The sequence below is a fragment of the Ochotona princeps genome, chromosome 8 (genome assembly GCF_030435755.1).
Source record: "Ochotona princeps isolate mOchPri1 chromosome 8, mOchPri1.hap1, whole genome shotgun sequence".
NCBI lineage: Eukaryota > Metazoa > Chordata > Mammalia > Lagomorpha > Ochotonidae > Ochotona > Ochotona princeps.
The window spans coordinates 47,730,372-47,752,661 of record NC_080839.1 but is presented as its reverse complement, the minus strand read 5'-3'; the positions used below and the strand labels follow the sequence as shown (position 1 = coordinate 47,752,661).

Below are 22,290 nucleotides of genomic sequence, written 5' to 3'. Positions count from 1 at the left end.
ATACTTAACCTAATTTTTGTCCATTAGTTCTAAAGGCTTTGATCGGAGGTCTCTTACTCTGGTAGAAAGAAAATAAAGCTTCACTGCAAATTAAATACTGGCCTTCGCACATAGTTTGCTGGTCATTGCACAAAGAAGCCTCTAGTGGAGGCTGTGGTTTCTTGTTCACAGTTCCTTGTGCTTCACACTTGGCAGGTCACCGGGGGCCTGAGCAAGCTCGTGTTTCATAGACACTTGCAGACCTCAGGGTCTCAGGAGGGGACAAACACCTGAGTTAGCCCCTCTCGCTCTCCACGCGAGACCAGCAGTGCTCAGACTCTGACCCTTGGGGAATGGGAAGCTCCCAATCAAACTGCAAAAAAAAAAAACTAACAGAGGGAAAACGATGCTGTCATACCTGTCTGCTTCATGCAAAGTCCCCAGTGTCCATCACAACCTAGCCAGCCTCACGCTGTCTCACCAATACAAGCATCTGCACTGTGGGAGCACATTGCACCTGTCCTCCAAGACCGGGCAATATTGTAGAAGACAGACACCCGTAACAGGAGCGGGCCCATAGGTACAGGCCATCGGTGGGGTTACAAAAAGAGGCGTGGGCTGACCAGCATGCTCCGCTTCAGGAGCCTCTCTGTTGATGGTGGCCAAGCCAAGCATCCCATTCACCTCCACTCCCCATTCTTACAGGGCTGTCTGGACCTTCCACACCTTAGATGGAGGTGTGCATCAGTCACACTTCCTTCCATTTCACCCCAATTCCTGGTACCGCCTTCGGAGATGGCTGCAGCCTTGTGAATGGGAACCAACATCCAGCCTCAGGTCCTCAGCACTCCCAACCTCACACCACGAAGAACTTGCTCACCATTCAAGTTCAAGTTCAACCTCCTGACTTCACTTCCACATCCAGCCAGAACCTAGAGGGTTTCCCTGCCGTTATTGCCTTCTCAATCACCTTTGTCTAAATATCCTAACATCTTTCCAACATATCTATCCACCCCTAAACTCCTGATCCTGGGATAAGCTAAACATACATCTTTTATACATCAACTCTTGCATCTGTCCTCGAGTTTCCAACCCAACTTCTTCCTCTCAGCTGCCCCCGATTCTTAGTTCACAGGAACACTTGCACAAAAACACTTCAAGTGCCTACCCCTGCCAGTGCACTTGGAACGCTCTGCTACCTCCGCCCTGTTGGAGGTGACACTCGGTGTTCAGGTGCACCTGTCCATCATCACCCACCTCAAGGAACTGGCACCTTGGCAGCACACCTGCTCCATGTCCATCAACCTTGGCCATCCCAGAAACAAGTGCATGCCTCCTCAAACATTTGTTTATTTGTATCTACTTAAAAGACTGATAGAGAGGATGAGAGGGAGAAACATACAGATGAGAGACAGGATCTTCTATCTGATGGAGATCTCATATCAATAACAGGAAGGGTGAGGAGAGACGAGACACCAGCCTCCAAAATACAGCCAGGAGCAATCAGTCCCAGAGCAGTGTTCTTATAGCACAGTAGAGGGACCATGGTCCTCAACAATTTGCACTTCAGCATAACTACAAGTCTAAAGGTTTCCAACACAGAAATGAAGTGTTTGAGAAGATGAAAATACTAATGACCATGATTTGATCATTACACTGTACAGATGCCACAAAATGATTATACTGGATGCCAGACAGGTTCAGCAGCTTCCACAAGGAGCCGGTCACCCAAGCATCTCCATGAGGGCAGTGTCCCAGCCAGGCTTCACACATAGGAAACCAAATCTACTCTTGTTTCTCCTTGTAGCAGAAAAACTTCACCTAGGTAGCCAGGTGCCCACAGAGTGAACCACAGACAACCAAAGAGGGCTTGGTGAGGCCTTCAGCAGAGATCACCCAAACCCAACCACCCACCAAGGGCACCGCCACTTCTGCCATCTCGGGATGGCAGAGACTCAGCTCAGCTCACCCGAGTGTGGACCCAGTCCCATATGTCCTGATCCCAGAGTCCAGGCGGTGTCTGCGCCCCACACATGTGCCATGACACCACTAGCAAACTACTGGCATCAGTCACTGTCACTGCCCCAGAACCACGCCAGTCCCCAGCAAGGGCCAGCACAGCATGGAGATGGCCTCTACTCCACGTGGATGCCTCCTGTGCAGCTCCTACTGCAAGCTGACCCAGTCACTGAGACTCAGGGGCAGGACCAGAGGAGGGGGTCTGCAGTGGAGCCCGAGCCTGGCTCTCTGCAGCTTATGGTAGGAAAGTTCCACTCAGAGGACAAGAGCATGCTTTGGTTATGTGATGGCTTGTTTTAGAGACCACAGCCGTCCTGAGGCACTTCCTATAGGAACTGCTGAAATACACTGGTCAGGGCCAGTACCACAGTACAGTGGGCTAAACTGCCGATTGCAGGGCCAGCATCCCACATTAGAGTGCCAGATGAAGTCCAGGCTGCTTCTATCCAGTTCCCCACTGATGGTTTGGAGGAGAGGCAGCCTAAGCGCTTGGGCCCCTGCCACCCACGTGGCACTACTGGATGAAATTCTAGGCCCCTGGCTTCAGCCTGGCCCACCCTGACTGCTGTCACCATTTGGAGTGGATCAGTGATTAGAAGATCTTTCTATGTGTCTCCCTCTGTCTCACACTCCCCCTCGAATAAATACATCTTTAGAAATGAGCAAAACAGAAAAGTCCCTGGGTGTGGGAGTGTTCCAGAGGGGGCCACAGTGATGGTGTGGTCTCTCCCGTGAACGGCAGCACACATCAGCAGAATCCATGCTCTGCCTCCGATAGCAACATGGGCACCAGGACCAGGGCCTGCACCCGTCCCCACATCTGTCACTGGGTGTCAGCCACGTTCAGGCAACACTGCTTTGGGCCTGCAGTCTGCTGGGCCAGAAGAGGCACAGCTTAATGTGTTCCAGGAGCCTCCATCAGAGTGGCCAGCCGTGACTTTGACTTCTCTCAACTTCCCTCCAGCTTTCCGTGGATATAACCCACCTCCAACCCTCACTCTTGGAAGTCATTTTTGAAAACTGGCTTTTGGTAGGAGCCCAGGAAGAGGTACAGCTCTGTACAGGCCCATGGGGCCAGGAATCTGTCTGTGTCGATCCAAAGCCTTCGAGGGACTCGAGGTGGTGAACGGAGGCCACCCTGTGCACACAGCCAGTTTAGTCTCTCCTCACCACCACTTCCCACAAACCCCAGCTCTGGGCTGGGATCACAGTACACAGGGGATCTTGGGACTGGAGGAGGCCGATGCCTCTTGCTGCTCTTGGCATGCCCAGGAAGTCCTGTACCATCCTGTCTTGCTCCTCCACCATGGTCCAGTTCTCTACCTGTAACCCCTAACTACCTGGCTTTGCAGGGACAGGACACCAACCCTCAGGGACATGGAGCCCTCCCCAGGCACCAAGGTCATTGCAGCCAGGTTTAGAAGCCAAGGTCAGAGGTCAGCAGTCAGGCCAGCAGCCCCATTGCCTAAACTGATGGACAGCCCAAAATCGGGGCCAGTGCAGCCAGGGGAGTGAGCCCCTTGAGAGGCGGCAAGGAGACACGGCTGCCCTCCCTTGCTAGGCAACACACTCATGTTCTGCCAGTCACCTGGGGCGGCCCTGCACCGCACTTCCGCCCACACCAGGCCTTCCTCCCCAGCCTCCTCCCCTTTCCCCTGACCCCTGCAGAACCTCCATCCTCCTCTCTGGTCCAGGTGTGTCTTTCTGCAGAACACGCCTGCCCAGCGTCAGCTCTGTCTCCCACATTAGCTTCTCTGGTGCAGAACAGAGAGTCACCACCTCAACATGCCCCTCCCCAGCACTCTGCCTGCCCCCCTTCCATCCTCAGCCATTTCACCTTCCGGGCACTGCTCTTTGTGGTTCCTGGCCCGGCAACAAGCCACCGTCTCACAACCCACAACTCGAGACCCCAGGCTCCCCTGCCATCAGACCGCTAAGCTCCCCACCCACTTCACGGGGGTATGCACATGAGCAGCTTTCAACGGAGCCAGGAAGGGAAGACACCCACTCGTGGAAACATCCCACGGATTCCTGCGGTTGGGGGTACTGCTCGTACTACTGCCCCACATGGGCCAGCCTCGCCCACAACCTGCACCTTCTAAACTCCTCGCATCCCCCCTGGGGAGATGAGATGTGGGGCCATCTCCCTCCGGCCCCACATGTGTGGCTGCAGGTGCCATTAGGCCATGTCGTCCCATTTTGCTAGCAAGCCATAGGCCCTTTCCTCGTCTCCGGCTCAGCCCCCTTCATTCTGGGACACCTGCAGCTCCAACGGCAAAGCAGCCGGGAGCCTGGGAAGGAACGGGAAAGATAAAAGTCCCCCATTGCAAGAGCTAGCAACAGGAGGCCTGAGGTCATCTCCCCGCTAGCTCACACTGCAGGGTGACCCACCCGCAGGCCTACATTCAGCAAGGCTCCACGGCTGGGCCAGGCCAGGCCTCGCTTCCCAGGGACAGGGCGCCTTTGTCCAGCACTGCCCGCCTGGCCAGCAGCCCAGCTTGGCTTCCAGGGAAGATGTAGGTCAGAAGGGAAACGGGGCCAGGGGTGGTCACTGCTTGAAGATGGGCTTGAGCACAAGACTGGGGAAGCAGCCACGCGTGCCTTGCAGGGTCAGCAGCCTCTCTTAGGAAGTCACCAGGGATGCTGGGCCGAGCTGGTCAGGCTCTGGGCCACTGCCTCTGAGCCATCGGCTCTGGTCACGGGTCTGTCCTGAGCTCCCCGCGAGACGCGCACACCCCACGTCAACCCATGTCAATGGCTGGGAGCGCCATTCAGGGCAAGTGGGTACCCAAGGCGGGTAACAGGGGCCAAGACCCACAAGTGCACCCGGGAGCTGCCTCAGGAGCGTCGCTCAGAGGCCTGGGAAGGGTAGCCTCCTCAGGACCCCACAGACACCTTTCTCTCCGGGGTCAGCCACGCTTGCCATGCTTCATCCCCTGGATGCATCTATAGGTTCTGGAGGACAATTTTGCCAGACCGGGCACTGGCCAGGTCACTTCTACTGTCCTCGCCCGCCACCTTCTGGACAAAGGCGGTACTGCGCCCAGAAGCAAGGACCCAAGATTCTGGACTAAAACTAAGAGCACCCACCTGGCCGGCGGGGCACGTGAAGAACACGCTGGTAAGCCAAGTAGCGCACCTGTCCCTGGGAACCAGAGGGGCCAAAGGGTCATGTGATGCTTTCCAAGACAGCCTACGGGGCCCATGGGTCCACTGGCATGGCCCACATGTATGGGACAACACTAAGGCCAAGAAGCACAGATCCAGCCCTCAGACTACAACACACCTGAGTCTGGATCAATTCACTACCGGACACGGATCTTCCAGCGAGGGCTTGGTGTACACCTGTTCCTGCAGCCATCCCCACACCTCTCCAAACACAGTTGCCCAATACAGCCCAGGACTCACTTCTATCAGAACTGACCCCGCTTGAGCCCTATACCCAGTGCCACACAGGGGCTATGAGCAAAAGCAGCCAAGGAGATTCTGGGTTGGGGCAGCCACAGAAGCCACACAGTGCGGCAGGCAGTGTACACAAAGGTTACAGGCTTTCCAGAAGCTTCTGCAGGTAGCAGCTCCATCTAACAATGACCCCAGCCTCACAAAAGCAGGCTAGCCCCAAGTTATGCAGGAAGTTGTTTCTACAGGGAACAATGAGGCTGCAGCCAGAGAACCTGCGGCCGTGCAGAAATCGCATCCCATCAGGCTCCCAGCCCCCCAACAGGCCACTCGAGGCTGCAGGTTCCTGGTGGGGGGAGCTGGACGGTGCTTCCCACACATCTCTGAGTATAGAAACTTCCTCCTCAACAGGCGTTCCTCGGGGCTGGCTGCCTGGGACACGCTGCCCTGAGGTTGACACCTCACCTCCTGGGTTCAAAGACAGGTTGATTCTGGCAATGAGAACTGTGAGACTGACACACTGCACAGGGCTTTCCGAAGACATGCTTTACACAGCACCCAGTGATAACCCAGTCCCCATTACAGTAAGCCATTCCTGACCCTGCAGGCAACCAGGGCAGGCTTGGCAGCAGCAGACAACACGGCTGCAGGTCCCACATCCAGGGCTTATATTTGAAGCCAACAGCTCATCAACCTTGCGATGCCATGAGGGGTGCAGGAAACCTTCCAGTTACTTCTGCCCATGAAGTTCGGAGGTCTCTGTACCAGCTCAGATGCAAGCAAGCTTGGCGGGGGGCATGTTGCAGCTTTGCCAGCCGGTGCCTGCAGCCTACCGTGGTTCTGGAATACAATCTCCCTTGTGCCCCAGCATCATGGCCAAAGCTCTGGGGTGAGGAGGGTGAGCTTAGGGAAGGAGTCGGGGCCTGCCAAGGAGACACACACGCTAAGTATTCCAGCATTTGCCAAGCTCAGGTCTCAGGCGGAAGGTTCCAAAAATTGAAATGTGAAATGGCCGCTGGCATCCAGCCAGGGCTCCTCGATGCTTGCTGATGAGTTCAGCTCCCTGTGTGCCACCTGCAGGATCAGACAGCACCCTGGACCCAGGTCCACCTCAATGCCAGGGCCACTCTAGCTTACCCCCACCCAGTTCAGGTAACCACAACTTCAGTTCCAATACCAGACACCCACTATTATCCTCTCACTTCATCTCCCAATCCCTGGACTTCGTTTCCTGCCAGACCCTCCCATCCCCCTGCTTCCATGTCCCACCTGTCATTCTCCCACAAGCCCCCCAGCGCTCAGCCCCATTTTCCTCCAAGAGCCTCACGTCCTAGCCCAGACCCAAAGACAAACCCCACTGACTGCTGTCCAGATCGCCAATGCCACTCGCTTGTTGGAAGGAACTTCCAGGGGCCACCTGCCTGCTTCCTGCCCAATGTCCAAATGCCTGTCCTCTTCAGTCCTTAGTATTCCCATTGGCATCACCCCTCTCCACCTTCAGCCTGCCCCCTGGCATACTGACATATCCCCTCATCACAGGAAGGGGCACATATCTGAGTCACCACCAGGCCTTCTCTGGGACAAAAACAAAATCTCCCAAGAGTCATGAGGGCTCACGTGTCTGCCCAGGGAAAACTGGGCCAAGAACCTCCCTGCAAAGACCAACCAAAGCCACAAGAGGGCAGTGTTGGCCAACAGCAGCTTCTGGAGGTGCAGGTGTCGCCCTAGAGCTGCTGGGACGGGTGGCTAGAACCTTACAGGATAGGTCCTGAAGGCGGACCTGTGTGTCTGATGTTTACTCTCACACCACAGAGAAACCAGCGGCCAAGATCACCTCCATGAGGTGGTTTGAGCACTGAGGACTACGAACATGCACCTTGAAAAGACTAGGAGGCTGGTATGCCACATTGCACCCCTAAAACACAACAAGGAGACATTGAATAGTGTGTCACAATGGGAGGTTTGACCATCCACTGTGGGTACTGGCCTTGCTGGGGAAACGGAAGGCATCCCTGGGAACAGCACCCACAGCAGGTGCCCGGGCACACTGCGAACCCATCTACCACCAGAGGGACCAATAGTGACCAAGGCTTAGGACCTAGAGCACACCTGTAGACCCCGAATGTTTCAATGACCTTAGCTTAAGTCATGGAGGGACTGAGGCCACAGCATCTGGACTCCCAGCCCTGCTGCAAACGGTCTCTACTGCACACCCCCTGCCCCAGGCACCTCTCACAACCTCAGATGGGTCCCCAGGACCCAGGCAGAGCCCCTCTGAATGAGGACAGTCCAGGATTTCCACTGACATACCTGGCTCTCCTGGGAGACCCCACCTGGTTAGGGTACAGAGGTACCTTTAAAACCATTGTTGTTATTTGAAAGGCAGAGAAAGGAGAGCTTCCATCCAGTGGTTGTTTCTGCCAACCCAAATTAAGATCCAGGCATTCAATTTAGGTCCCCTCTCCCACCCATGGGTGCCAGGGACCCAAGTGCCTGAGGCATATGCTGCTGTTTCTCAATGCATGTGGGCAGGAAGCTGGGCCTCGAACCTGGGCACTTGGACATTGGATCTGAGCAGCAGTGTAAGTGTCCCCACAGGCACGATAAACTATCAGTTTGGGAGAACAGCTCTGTTAAATTATGCAAGCTTGCTTTCCCCAGCACAGTTCCCACACGCACCACATTGCTGCTCTCTGCACTTAAATGCAGCTAGGCTCCAAGGCTTTTCAGTCATTTCTGGCTCTGTGAGAGCCCATTCGCATCAGGGTCACCCACAAGACAGAGAAGCAAAGAAGGAACATGTGTTAGAAGCGAGGCCAGAGCTCTCTTGGCAGTGTCAAGGCCAAGAGAAGGCACTGCTGCCCCAGCTGCTGGTCTGCCTGTGTCGCTCCCACCACGCCATGCCCTCTGCCCCACAGGCTTGACTCGCCCGATCCTGGTACCCAGCTCAGCCTGCCTCTCACCCAGGGGGAGGCAGAAACAGCACTGCATCACATGACCACAAAGCAGCTGGAAACCGGCAAAGCCCAGGTGAACAGGTGGCAGAAACTGGAGGTTGGCGGGGACCACAGATTGCAGGAGGAGCCTGGGCCAAGGGGGTTTTCCAGGCTGATGGGGGAAGCAAGGAGGCAGGAAGGCAGGACATGGGCAATCACCGGGTGTCCAGAATTCCCCCTCTACGCTACATATTCCGCACAGGTAAAAACCATGCCTGCCAGGGCTGGGTGTCTGCACAGTGGCTACCATAGGGGTATGGGGGGCAGCAGGAGGGGGTGGCTGGCATATTGTTTTGGAATGGATGTCTCAAAAGGCAGGACACTTCCCTGGGCAACACGACGGGGACATTGAAAGGGAACTTACTTGCAGATACACACATGTCACGTGTTTCCTCTGGGCTGCTCATCCACCGCTCATCGCCCAGCTGATAACCGTCCTGCAAGCATTTCCCTTGCCAGCCTGCACAATGCTAAACTGTCGGTAGAGGGCGCCAGAGAAACATGCCTGCACAGGGCTTTTCTTCCAGGTCTGGGGACCAACTCCCCTTTCTCTGGCTGCGATGCTGGGTGGCACATAGACCACTCCTGGGGCACTCACCTCCAAGGAGCGTCTGCAGCTTCCCCAGCTCCCCCAGCAGTAGTTCTTTCCAATGACTTCCTGGAAACTCAACACCCTCTAAGGAAAATTTCCAGTGAGCTTTGCTGGGTTCCCAGCAGCTTGCCAGCCCAGTTCCTGACCTCAGTGAACATTCACAGGCCTCTCCCTGTGTAGTCCTCTCTGTCATTTAACTCCTGGGCTCCCTAAGTAGTCCATTTCCTACTGCCAATCATTCCTCAGTGTTCACCCTTCCCAATGGAATTCACGGCAGGTTTTCTCATGGCTGGCTCTGTGGGGACTTGGTCAGGCTAATGGGCTGCTGGATCAGTTTTCTTAGTGGGAAGAGGGGAAGAATCCCATGAAGAGTAGGCAAAGCTCTTGCTTCTCCCCAGAGGAGCCTGTAGCAACACTTAGCGTTAACAGCCAGTTAGGATTGCCAATTCAAGCCCTCTGATGGATCTTTTTCCTGCCTCCTGATTGGCTGTATTCTAGCCCTCTGATTGGTTGTTAGCTGTTATTCTGTTCCTTACCTGATTGGGTAAATCAGAGAGCCAACTTCATGCATTAAAAAAAGCCAGTACCTGCAGGCTGTCCTGGCAGCCACCCCAAGTACTTCCATCCTAAGTACTTTCCCCCCAAGTACTCCTGGAGGGATGGGACCACTCCACTTCTGCTTTTGTCTCTTTCTGGCTGTGCAAGTGTGGGTAGGTAGCTCAGCCTCTCTATGGCTAAGATTCCACTTCTGTAAAGAGATAACGATATTCCCAAACTCCTGTGAACAATGCTCCAGGCATGGGAAGTAGATCATGCCCGACAAACATATGATTACCCCTCTCAACACTCCAGCACCCCAAAGAATCCTGGTTCCAGGGCAGTCTGCAGCAGCAGCTACCAGCAAGGGAGCAGGACATCTCAGCGGACATCCAGGCTTGGGTGGGGGTCAAGGCCACTCAACGCTGGAGAGGGGCAAAGGAATGGGAAGAATAACACGTCCCCCGGAGGAGATCCCTGCCCGTTCTCAGCTCAGGCTCCAAACTTCTTGTGTTGTGCAGAGCTCTTTAAGACACTGAAAACTTTCACTGAAAAAAAATGTAATTTATAAGAAATTGAACAGGTGAGAATCGGCAGGATTTTTATACACCAACAGTGAAATATCTGAAAAAAAAATCAAGAAATCGATGTCATGTCCAACAGCTACAAAAATAATACCTAAGAGTCGATTTCACCAAAATAAAAGATCTCTAAAAGCTATAGAACATTTAAGAAAGTTGAAGACACAAAGAAACAGAAGGACATTCTATCCTCACTAGAGGAATCCCATGGGCAATTCCTCAAAATGATACACAGATTCAATGCACTCACTATCAAAAACACTACTACATTTTGTATGGAACTCACAAAATCCCAAATATATAAAGAAACACTAAGCTGAAAAAAAAAGTTTAAAACATGAAGGAGGCATACTACTGCCTGAACTTAGAATACACTACAAAGCTGTAGCAATCAAAACAGTATTGTGTCGGCATAAAAACAATAAACCAGAGCCCAGCGTGGTGACCTAGCAGCTAAAGTCCTCACCTTGAACACGCTGGGATCCCATATGGGCACCAGTCTAATCCCGGCAGCCCCACTTGCCATCCAGCTCCCTGCTTGCAATCTTACAGCAGTCTAGGACAGCCCAAAGCCTTGATACCCTGCATCCAGGAGGAGACCTGGAAGAGGTTCCAGGTTCCTGGCTTCAGATTGGCACAACTCTGACCATTATGGCTGCTTGGGGAGTGAATCAGTGGACAGACTTCTTCTCTGTCTCTCCTCCTGCCTGTATATCTGACTTTCCAATAAAAAAAAAAATCAATCTTAAAAAAAAAAACCAATAGAACAAAAAAAATAGTCCAAAGGTAAACTCACACATCTCCATTTAACTAATCTTTTGACAAAAATCCTAAAAAGGAACATTGAACAATACAACTTTTCAGTCAATGGTGCTGAGTTAATTAGCTTTCCACTTATAGGAGGATGAAACTGGACACCTGCTTCTCTCCATGTACAAACAAAGTCAGAATGGATTAAAGACCTAAAGGTAAGACTTGTCACTATTAAACTACTTAAAGTATAGGAGAAATGTTCCTGGACTTTGGAATGGGCAAATATTTGGGGAGAGGATCAGACTCCCTAAGCAGAGGAAGCCCAAGCAAAAATAGGTAAGTGAGATTTTATCAAAAGTCTCTGCAAAGACAGCAACAGAAGGAGTGGCATTGTGCCATGCTGGGTCAAGCAGGCACCTGTAATGGCTGCACTCCTGTTCGAGTCTCGGCTGCTCCACCTCTAATCCAGTTCTGTGGCATGGCTCCTGGGACAGCAGCAGCAGAGGCACCAAGTCATTGGGTCCCTACACCCAACAGGAGACCAGGATGAAGCTCCTGGTTTTGACCTGGCCCAGCCCTGGCCGTTGCAGCCATGTGAGGACTGAACCAGCAGGTGGCATCTCATTCCCTGTGTGTCTTCATGGCACCCATGCTCCGCCCCCGTAATGATGCCTTCCAGATAAATCAACTTTAAAAAGACAAAACATAAAGTACCAGCAAGCATGTGGGAAAGGGAGCCCTTAACACACTGCCGATAGGAATATCAATTATTAAACCATTGTGGAAAACAGTACAGAGATTGCTCAAAAAAACTAAAAGCAGACCTACTACATGACCCAGAATAACCCAGGACTGGGTCTTCATGCAAAAACAGTAAAATCAGTCTGATGAAGAGACATCAGAACACGCACACGCATCACAGCACTATTCACACAGTCAAGAAAGGAAAAGAACCTTTGAGCGTCCAGACCCTGATGAATGTAGTAAGAAAATGTGGCCCACATCCATGGTACGAGCCAGCCATCACAAAGGATGTGAACTCGTTATATGCAACCACAGAAATGGAACTGGAAGTCCTGATGTTGGGGGGAACAAGCCAGGTGCAGAAAGACAAGATCTACAAGGTGGCACTATAGACCGTCTAAATAAGCCAATCTTCCAGCAACTGCAAGTAGAATGGTGGTTACTAGGGAGAGGGGAGAGTAGGTGGGGGGTGTTGATTAATGAGCACTAAGTTATAATTAGACAGAAATAAAAATTCTGCTATTCTGTCTCACAGCAGGGTGACTATAGATAATGACAATATCCAGAGTATTTTTTTTTCCAAAAGAAAAAAAGCTAGGAGAAATTACGTTGAATGTTCTCACTGTAAAGCAAAGTGTTTGAGGAGATGTGTTTACTGATTAGCTGTGTGCATGTACCAGAACTGCACATGGCATCCAAATTTTCTATTTGAAAGAATGATGGAGAGGGAGAAAACGAAACTTTCATGTCTAAACCAGAGCTCCTTCCGGATCTGCTAAGTGGGTGTCAGGGCCAAGGTCCCAGGTGCATCAGCTGGAGCTCATTCACAGGTGCCTTGGCTGGGACTTGAACCAGTGCTCAGTGAGCAGGAGGAAACAGCCAGCTGTGCCACCACACAAGGATGCACTATTTCTATGTGCAAATTAAAAACAAATACAAATGTAAAATATGAATGTGATGTGTTAATATAATGGAAAATGTCACGTTGCTTTGTAGCAAAAGCACAGACAGGTACACACCAAGTCCCCCTCCCACTGGGGAACCAGACCCTTCAGGCTCCCCACTGCAGACAACCAGGGCCCATGCCTTTCCACACACAATCTGAACATGAACATGTTTCCATATTTTCATACGTGATAGTGTTTCCTTCTCAGTAACTGTCTTGGAAAAAGATATTGGCATGGATGCAGCTTCCCTCCTTTGTTCATTACTCCCGTTTCTAACAGCTTGCATGGTAATCTTAATGTGGGCACAGCCCCAAGGATGTGATCACCTCTCCTGCCAAGCAAACTCTGGATACCCAATCTCCTCCCAGAAACAGTGCTGTGGAAAATCTCTAAGCATGTGCTGGCTTTTGTTCTTTATGACCCCATCTCACCTCTTAGAGTTGGAACCCTACAGACTAGCTTAAGGTCTAGCATAAAACCCACAGAGGGAAGGAGGAAGCGGGATTGACAGTGTCTGCTCCACTCCCGACTGTAGCTTTCTGCTTACGCAGGCTCTGAGAGTCAGCAGGTGATGGCTCTAAGATTTGGGTTCCTGGATTGAGTACCTAGCTCTGGGCTTCAGGCTTGGCCCAACTCTACCTGTTACAGACACTCACAGGAGAAAATCACAGAATGGGAGTCTTCCTTCTGTCTCAAACAAAAGCAACAAGAAGACTAAGCAACTGCAAGCCAAGCAAACAAAAACCAAACAGGCGGTAGAGAGGGGAAACCAGTTCTGGCTCAGCCAAACATCTTTGCACCAGACATAAATCACCTCCTCTCTGCGTGACTCACATGCCTTGTTTCTCAGGCAGCGGGAATTGCACCTGCTTTCAGTGACCTCACAATGAGATCATGAAGACCTGTGAGGACTGTACTCACACAGTCTCCCATCTGGCTAACTGCCAAACCTATATATAAAACCCTCTGAAGGCATCCCATCCATCTTCAGCATGGCTACACCCACTGCCCTTCTGGGGAAACCAACTTCCCCGCAGTTCCCACTGGTGGATCTGAGGCTGGCGCTGTACCATGGGACCCCTGCTCCCCCAACCTTGTAGACTCGAGTGGGCTGGGCTCTTCTACTGTGTCCTGTATGGAAAGCTCTGTCCTCAGGGAGCAACCGTGAGTCCTTTCTATTCTTCCCTCTTTTTAAGAATCTGAGGAAACCAGAGGGGCTCGGCTCCTTTGGACAAGCCGCACAGAACGCTGGTGAACAGCGACAGGAAGAGATGCAGAAACTCCAGAACCAACAGAGCGTGTGGGAAGGTGCGCCAGCCCTGTCTGCCGTTTGCTAGGGTTGTCCTGAGTCAGCGTGGCCCCCCTCCGCACACCCGAAGCAGTGCCAGCTCAGCTCCTGGCAGCTGGGCTCCCCTGTGACCCATCCTTGTTCCTGTGAGCACCGGGGGAGGAGGCAGGCGCACGTCTTCCTGAAGAACAGGTGGGAAGGGGGCAGTGAGAACCTACACCTGCTTTGTTTGGGATTGACAGCTCTGCTTCATGAAGCAGTGAGGTCCCCTGGAGGAGAGCCTACCAGGGAAATGGCAGAAGTACTGAGAGCAGCAACGAAAGGCAAGGGAAGGGCACCGTCCACGATCCTCTCCCCTAACCCCAGCCCACCCGTCCACCCTCTCGTCACCTCGCCCCTCCAGACCCTCCCCAGCTCCTCCAACCATGTCATCGCTGACCTCTTGGCTTCCTCGGTAGCCTGCCTGTTAAGCCCCTATATCCTGTGGCTTTGCGGTTCTACTCACTAAAGGATACAGTACATTTTGCCTTCTTTTGCATTTGATTACATCACTGGCTTGATTACATGAACTGTGCAAGTGTACCTCAAAAGATGCAAAAGAAAGCTTCTGGTGCTGTGGCACAGCCAGTAAAGCCACAGCCTGTGGTGCCAGCATCCCATATGGGCACTGATTCAAGTCCTGGCTGCTCTACTTCCCATCCAGCTCCCTGCTAATGTGTCTTGGACACATTGAGCAAATGACTCAGGTGCTTGGGCTCCTGAACCTACAGGGGAGATCCCAGATGAAGCTCCTGGTTTTGGTCTGGGGCCCAGTGTCAGCCACTGTAGCCATGCGAGGAACGAACTAGCAGACAGAAGCACATCCCCCCCCCCCCCACCTCTTTTTCCTGTTCTCTAAACCTGTTAAGTCTATTTTGGTATGAAAACTTCTTGAAATCAGGGGCTAGTGCCATGGCATAGTAGACTAAGCCTCTACCGGCAGCATTGGCATCCCATATGTGCAAAGGCTTGTATCCAGCTGCTCTACTTCTGACTCAGCTCCCTGCTTTTGGCCTGGGAAAGCAACAGAATACGGCCAACGCTTTGGACCCCTGCACCCATGAGAGAGAGAGCTGGAAGAGGCTCTCGTGTTCTGGTTTCAGATCAGCTCAGCTCTGGCTGTTGAGGTCCTCTGGAGAGTAAACTGGCAGATGGAAGACTTCTGTGTCTCCTCTGTTACTCTGCCTTTCCAATACAAAAAAAAAAAAAAACTCTTAAAAACAAACCCGAAATCTGTGCATACAAGTATCAAACTGGAGCGGTCGTGGGCTGGTTCCCCACTCTCTCGTGCTTCTCTCACTGCTGAAAGACAGCACGCTCAGGCTGGCTCACTGTTCCCAGGAAGGAGGCGAGACACACACACACTTGGAGAACAATGCTGCCTTGGCCAACCCCCGCTGAATGCTGCCTCAATCCACGGATCTGCAGACATGTGAGCTGAACAAGCATTTATTACTGGAGGACAGAGATTTCACGGTTGTTTGATAACTGATAACAACCACCCTTAGCACCTATTATACATTCCAGTACTCGGTGTTCTTATTTTTAAGATTTGTCTACTTGAAAGGCAAAGTGACAGAGAGGGAAAGGGAGATATCCCAGCTACTGATTCATGATTCACTCATTCTCCAAGTCTCCAAACCGGTTAGGAGCCAAGAACTCAAGCCGGGTCTGCCCTCCCAGGTTCACGAACAGGAAATTGGATCAGAAGTGAAGCACCCAGGACTCAAGCTGGCAGGACTGAAGATGTTTCTGATGAGTCCTCTGGGATACCAGCATCCCTTGGTAGCAGCTTAGTCCACGCCTGCCTCTCCATGTTTTTAAATGCTGTTGGTTATATGTAATTATTCCTTTGGAAAGGTCTCTGCTCATTAGATCCTCAGATTTAATGAATAAAAATGCAGGATGCACAGCTAAGTTCCAGATGAGTAAAACAGATGTGGGTAGAAATGTCTCCTGCAACTGTTGGGATCTATTTACACTAAAAGGTAAATATCCAAAACTGATGTTTAACCAGGCCTCCTACACTTATCTGGCAATCCGACTTCTAGCGGTCAAGGCAGAAGTGACACCTTACAATGTAGCTGTGAGGGACTTGGACACTGAGCCCTGTACTGCCAGCCGCTGTCTGGCTAGAGGTTTGCAAGAAGAACCCAGAGTAGATTGTAAACATCCTTTCTCCCTCTCCAGGGAGGAACACACTTGCATGATCATGACCTTTATCACTTGCTTAGGTCCTGCAGGGCCAGAAGCCTGAGCCCCTTCTGCTACTTCCACATCAACACTGCACTGTAAGGAACTAGCCCCATCATCATCCCCATTTTCCATTGAATACATCAAGTCTCCAACAGGTAGAATAACTTTCCCTTGGTCACACTGTGAGAGAGGAACAAAGCTGGACTTCAAGGGCAAACTCACCTGCAGCTACCAAAAAAATGTTTGCTTGAGATTTTTCTTGAATGGCAGATGGTCAACTAGGACCCCAGCTTTACAATCTCAGCTATTCCCCTTGGCAACACCCCCAGCCTGGCCCCAGAGCGAGAGTTTGCTAGGGTTGCTTCAGGGACCCATGGCATGGGGCATGGTGGTACCCTCTGAAAGCCAGGGCAGAAGGATCTGCGTCTTGCATCAGCTCACCTGGGTCATGAGGCACCCCACTCCCTGGTCAGCACAATCTCTGGCGGTGTCTGAAGATGTTTCTGATGAGCCTCAGAAACGGTGGGGTGGGCAAAGCTGCTGGCCCTGCCCAGAGTTGGGGAGACCCCAGTCTCCCATCCAAACCATGGAAACTCTGAAGGGCCCAGAGGCAGGGAAAGGGCAACCTGAGGATGCACAACCCCAGGATCTCAAACACAAGCTGCTCCCAGCCCAGGAAGAGACCCAGCTGTCCACTCTCGTGGTTCTCTCTACGGACTTGGGCTGGAAGGCACACTGCTGGTTTGCCTGGGGTTCTGGCTTGCAGACAAAACATGAAATTCAGTCTCCTCTATTGCAGAATCCAATGATTTCTTACACAATTCAGCTCTGCTGGTTCTGCTTCCCAGAGAAGCCAAAGACGAGGCCTTTATTGGGTTCATAGATAGCTGTCTCCATTTCTTCCCTAAGGCACACTTTTGTCCAAATCTACTCTTCTTATAAGCACAACTGTCAGAGATTAGTATTAATTTAATGATCTCACTTTTAAAGGAGGATATATATATATATATATATATATATATATATATAAGATTTTATATAATTATTTGAAAGCAGAGCAAGCACGGCGTTCTTCCACTTCAATAGCCAGAGTGGCCCAAGCTGAATCCAGGGCCCAGGAACTGCACTCTGTCCATGTGAATGACAAGGATCTGAGCACCTGGGCCACTATCGGCTGCTTCCCAGGCACATGAGCAGAAGTTGGGTCAGCAGGGCAGCCAGGACAAGAACCAGCACTCCAAGGTGGGATACAGATGTCCCACATGGTGGCTTTACTCCCTGCACCACAACGCTTGTTTACGCTCTATGGCCTCATTTAACATAGACTTCTCCAAAGTGACCACATTCTGAGAAACTATAGGTCAGGACTTCCCTAGGTAAATCCAGGGTACTCCACTGGCAATAGGGCTTGAGGAGCCAACTGTGACTCACCTCTCCCCTCCCACCAACATTCTGCATTTGAAAGAGAAGCAGGGGCAGGGCAAGGATCTCAGATCAGAAAAATTTTGGGTTCCAAGTGTCTGTTCCCCTCACCAAAGTAGTCGTTAGGGTTGAGCCCACACTCTGAGAGGGCCCCCCACCCTGTCCCCTCAAGCCCCCCCGAAGAGCCCTAGCAACTGGTACAATGTGGGTTATTATGAGGACGGAGATTGTGATGGAGGCCAGGCTGCAACACCTGGTGTGGCCAAACATCAGTGCCTCAAAAGATGTCCCCTGGGTCCAGCTGGCAGCCTTGGGGCTCCCTGAATGGCAACAGAGGACAGGGAGAAGATGGAAGGCCGGGGCGCAGGAGAGAGCTGTCCCCACTTCCCCAAATCGCTGCAAGGAGAGCCTGTGCCTGAAGGGAAGCCAAGGGCCTCTGTGGTAAGGGGGCTGCCTTCCCACTGCCCACCCTGCAGCCAGGGTTCTGTGAGGTCCCGGACAGACAGTAAGGACAGGGGACCTGCATCCCAACCAGCGTCCCCTCTATGCCCAGGACCCAGGGGTCCTGCCAGACTGGGAAGACACCCAAAGCCTGCGTAGCATCACCCAGTACAGCCCTGTCCTGCCTCTGTGGATGGGTGGGATCTGCCTCCCTTTATTCCATCCCACAGGTCCCTGTGGGTTGAGATTCTCCCAACTCTTCCCCACTGCAGCCCCTTCCAGAAGACCTGGGGTTTAGCTGGCCTAGAAGTTGGGATCTGGAAGTTACTTGCAGGGAGACCTGAAAACCCCTAGCAAGCCTGACATCCCATGGAGGGCAGCTCCAGGGCGCTGGTCCCCGTGGGTTTCCCAGCTCCTTCCAAACACTCTCAAACCCTGGCCCACCCTGCACCTGTGCTTCCAGAATGAACTCGGGGTGGGTCCTTGCTGTTCTTAGCTCCTCCAAATACTCACTGTCCAGAGGGTGGGGAGGGGGTTTGCGGGGACCCCGAGTTCTCACTGTTCCCCTATTATCTCCTGCCGCCTCCCAGGAGGCTGAGTCCCTGAAGCCCGGCTCCTCCTATGACCACCTGGAGGAGATGGAAATTTGCGAGGACGCAGGCTGCCCAGGGCAGCCCAAGGCTGGCCCCACCACCAAAGGCCAGGCGGGCGATGGACCTGAAGCAGTGGAGCTGGCCCCTACCTCTGCTCCTGCCCCAGGGGTGGAGTCCAAGGCCGAGGTAGAGCTGGAGAAGATGCGCATGGAGTTTGAGCTGACGCGGCTCAAGTACCTGCACGCAGAGAATGAACGACAGCGGCAGCATCAGCAGGCCATGGAGAGGCTGCAGCAGCAGGTGGCCGTGCGCCAGGTAGGTGGTCAGGGGGCTCCGCCCTGTACATCCAGGGGCCAGCTGCCTGAGGTGTCCCCACTAGTCCTGATGATTGGAGCCGAGATCCACTCTTGGGGCCACCACAGGTCTCCACCTCCAAACAGCACTCTTCACAGCTTAAGGAGAAATTGCCCACACCTCCTCCAAAACCTTCCATTGTTCTCAATTTGTCCTGGCCAGTGGTAACCTGAAACCCAGGCCTGTGAACCCCCACAATCACCACAGGCAATCCACGAATGCTGCCTCCCCGCAGGGTTGTGGCGACTTGGTGGGTTTGCCCTTCTTGGTAGTCTACCCCAACAGCCTTCAGTTCACAAAATGGGTCCAGCTCCCCGTCCTAACGGGGATACTAGCGACCCCTGGAGGTAATACAGCGTATGCACTTAGCTCCCACCAGGTATTACCGTTCACTTCAGGATTTCCTGGGCTAGGAAGTCAAGCAGCTCTGGGTTCAAAAGCTGCGTGACCGGGCTCTGAGCCCTGCACACCTCTGAGGACCTCACAGGGTGGTTGTTGTGAGGCAAAGAGAAATTGTGCATGCCAAGCACTTTGTATCGAATCCAGCCCATTAGGTAGGCACTTGATAAATGTTGGTCCTTATCACGTGGTCCACTTCTCCACCCAAGGGCAATCACTTTTCACTTGCACTGTAACGAATTAGCTTCCCAACTCTGAGTCATGATCATTTCTGAGAAACTCGCCTTCCGTCTTTTATCCCAGTCACTGCTGTAAATGTTGATCTCAAGTAAACATCACTGCAGATCTCACCAGGGGTTACCCACTACCATCAGCCAGCACCCTCAAATTACATCTAACCCCACTCCCATTTCTCCACCTTGACCCAAAAACTAGCATGAGACACACTGCCAGACAGCTTCCTGGAATGAAGCTATTGCATTACCCACAGCCTCTCTCCAATGGACAAGTCACCTTAAAAAAAAGAGAGAGAGAGAGAGAGAGAGAGAGAGAGAGAGAGAGAGAGAGAGAGAGAGAGAGAGGAACAAAGGAACAAAGGAACAAAGACAAGGCTCATTTTTGCATGGTTTGTTCTCAGTGAACACATGCTGGCTTCTTAACAGTGATTTTTTTTTTCTTGCTCACAAAATAATTACCTGCTTAATTGTGACCTGAGTGATTTGCAGAGTCCACCTCCCCCAGCCCCTAATTTTGCAAAGCTGGAGACTGTCCATTTCTCAATTCTGGCATATTTCCTGGGATTTTCTAATTCTGATAAGTTCCATTTCCAAACTTGGGTTTTCCCTTGGGGAATTATCCCTGGATAATAGAGAATTCACTGGAGCCTGAGACTTCTGGAAGAGAAATGGCGCTGGAACTATGCCTTTGGTTCGGGTTTCCCTCCACCCAAGCTTATTTCCTCCACCTTGGTCATTTGAAAGTCATCCTCCTTATCAGACGGTATGGTGTGCAAGGGCACTTCAAAGTTTGCAGAAAGGTGGGTTGAAAACACACATTTATGTTGGTGCAGAGAGGTGTCCAACTTGGTGGTCAGGATGGAGCGCACACAGACTGAACAAGTAGCTTTGAAAAGTCTCAAGGTTTCCCATGTGCCTATTGTTCCCAAAATCATTACACCCAAGTAGCACCTCAGACCAAGCATAGGTAGACGGCAAAAGGAGCAGAGAGGCTGTGGGTCTGGAGACACACTTAGCCCATGGAGCCCTGTTGGACAGCTCCGGCCCTCTGTCCCATGAGAGCATTAGGGTTTCCTCTCTGGTCCCCCACATCCTGGCTATGCACTTGCAGGTGACATGACTGGAATCTCTCGCTGCCCCTCCCTAAGTCACCTGCCCATGTTACAAGACACTTTCAGCAGTGTGTGCAAGACCTTGGCCTCTGCTAAGAGTTTATACAAGTGTTTCACTTTTTGTGCATTTACTAAAAGATAAGGGAGTTGGCTTAACTTGAAGCTTAGAAGCGCTCCCCTCTTCTGGATGGACTTTGTGGTATTCAAACTACTTCTTTCAGTATGTTTAGCACATCTCAGTCTCTGCCTGAGGCTGCTTTCAGCGAATGTGGCAAAATTTTTCAAAATATTTTAAGAAACAAAATCTGCCATGAGACCTCCTAACTATAGCTCAGCATAGTTATACCAGCATTCCCCTTACATATACATTCATGCTTTCTACAGTTAAATGAAGTCTACTGGACCCCAATTATATACATCTCAGAAAAGAGCAATTCCTAGGCAGACCTAGCCAGATCATTCAAGCTGCTTTCCCCCAAGTTATACTCTTGGAGCACTTGGGACTTAAGGACCTCTTGGCATCTGTCCCCAGGGGAAACCAAACCCTGGGCTGAAGGACCAGGGACTAATTCATGGGAACATGTACAATACCTTGAGAGCCACTGGGTTACTGACACCTAATGCCTCTTGTCAGGCCAGTATCCAAAAAACTAGGTGGGGTATCAGGGCAGATCCATGGAACCTGGCATCAGGGAGAGCGCGCCACGTGGGTAACTCAGATGAGGGAGGGTGAGTCTGGGGCCCCAGTCTGGAGAGGGTCAGAAAAGGTTCAAGAAGTAACATCAGTAACAACAAGTTCCCCCTGTGTGCCAGCCACCTCCCAGGAAGCTCTCATGAGCTGTCTCCCTCCCGATCTCGTGAAGTGGGCACTATTACCTCTTCCCTAGGTGTGGACACCCACCTGCCCGAGGGCAGACGCAGGGAAGGACAGAGCAGAACTGAACCCAGCTCAGTCTGGCAGCAGCCCTGGTGTTGCCAGCTCCACTGTCTTCTTTCCCCCACAGTTCCAGGGAGGCCTCCAGGACCTCCTCCTCCCTCAGAACCAGTTTGCCATGTTCCTGTACTGCTTCATCTTTATACATACAATCTATGTCACCAAGGAGATGGTCTTCTTTCTCTTCTCCAAGCACTACCTGTTCTGTATTGCCGCCATCTTGCTCTGTTTGATTAAAACACTGTGGTCTTACTTCCAGCTCTTTGTTTTCTCTACCCTGGGAACCACCATGCCAGTGGTATTGGGGGTACGATCCAAGCCAGTCCCAGCCCTCCCAGCTCCTGTACATTGTACCTCCCTTCTGTTAGAACCTGCTCTCAAAGAGGGCTCTGCTGCCAGCCAATGACATCTGAGTGTGAAGAAACATGTGCAGGCCCATTGTAGGAGGGTCCCTATACCACCATGCTGTATCCTAAGAGGAGGATGTAAGAAGGTGGCCAGTTGGAGGGGCACCTGTGGGGAACAGCGGGACAACAAAGCTTTCCAGGGTCACACAATCCTACTGTAGCTGAGCTGGCATGTCTGTAGGTCTTCTGGGAGTAGAAAGACGGTGGTGGACCTGGGGCTAAGCTGCCATGCTATCCCCAAGATGCTCCAGTTCCAGGCCCCAGAATTGGGAATGCATGTGTTACCTCCCTGTTAGAGACCCTGAGCCTGGATTGTTCAGGT

At 52.1% G+C, this 22,290-nt stretch overlaps 1 protein-coding gene across 2 annotated transcripts; it reads left to right on the top strand.

The window, feature by feature from the left end:
- The first annotated feature begins 17,724 nt into the window (after positions 1-17,724).
- On the top strand, positions 17,725-21,982 carry TMEM247 (transmembrane protein 247). Of its 2 annotated transcripts, none has more exons than XM_058667991.1 (3): positions 17,725-17,933; positions 18,524-18,841; positions 21,515-21,982. In XM_058667991.1, the coding sequence occupies exons 1-3, from the start codon at positions 17,817-17,819 to the stop codon at positions 21,965-21,967; spliced, it is 888 nt and encodes a 295-aa protein (XP_058523974.1). In that variant the 5' UTR covers positions 17,725-17,816; the 3' UTR covers positions 21,968-21,982. The 2 variants fall into 2 exon arrangements, with proteins under 2 accessions (XP_058523974.1, XP_058523975.1); XM_058667992.1 differs by having other exon boundaries at positions 17,726-17,933; positions 21,632-21,982.
- Positions 21,983-22,290: the final 308 nt, after the last annotated feature.

Coding starts and splice junctions, on each gene's coding strand:
- TMEM247 (XM_058667991.1), top strand. CDS start 17,817: ATGGCAACAGAGGACAGGGAGAAGATGGAAGGCCGGGGCGCAGGAGAG. Junction 17,934..18,523: donor GGAAGCCAAGGGCCTCTGTG/GTAAGGGGGCTG, acceptor GCCGCCTCCCAG/GAGGCTGAGTCCCTGAAGCC. Junction 18,842..21,514: donor AGCAGGTGGCCGTGCGCCAG/GTAGGTGGTCAG, acceptor CCTCTTCCCTAG/GTGTGGACACCCACCTGCCC.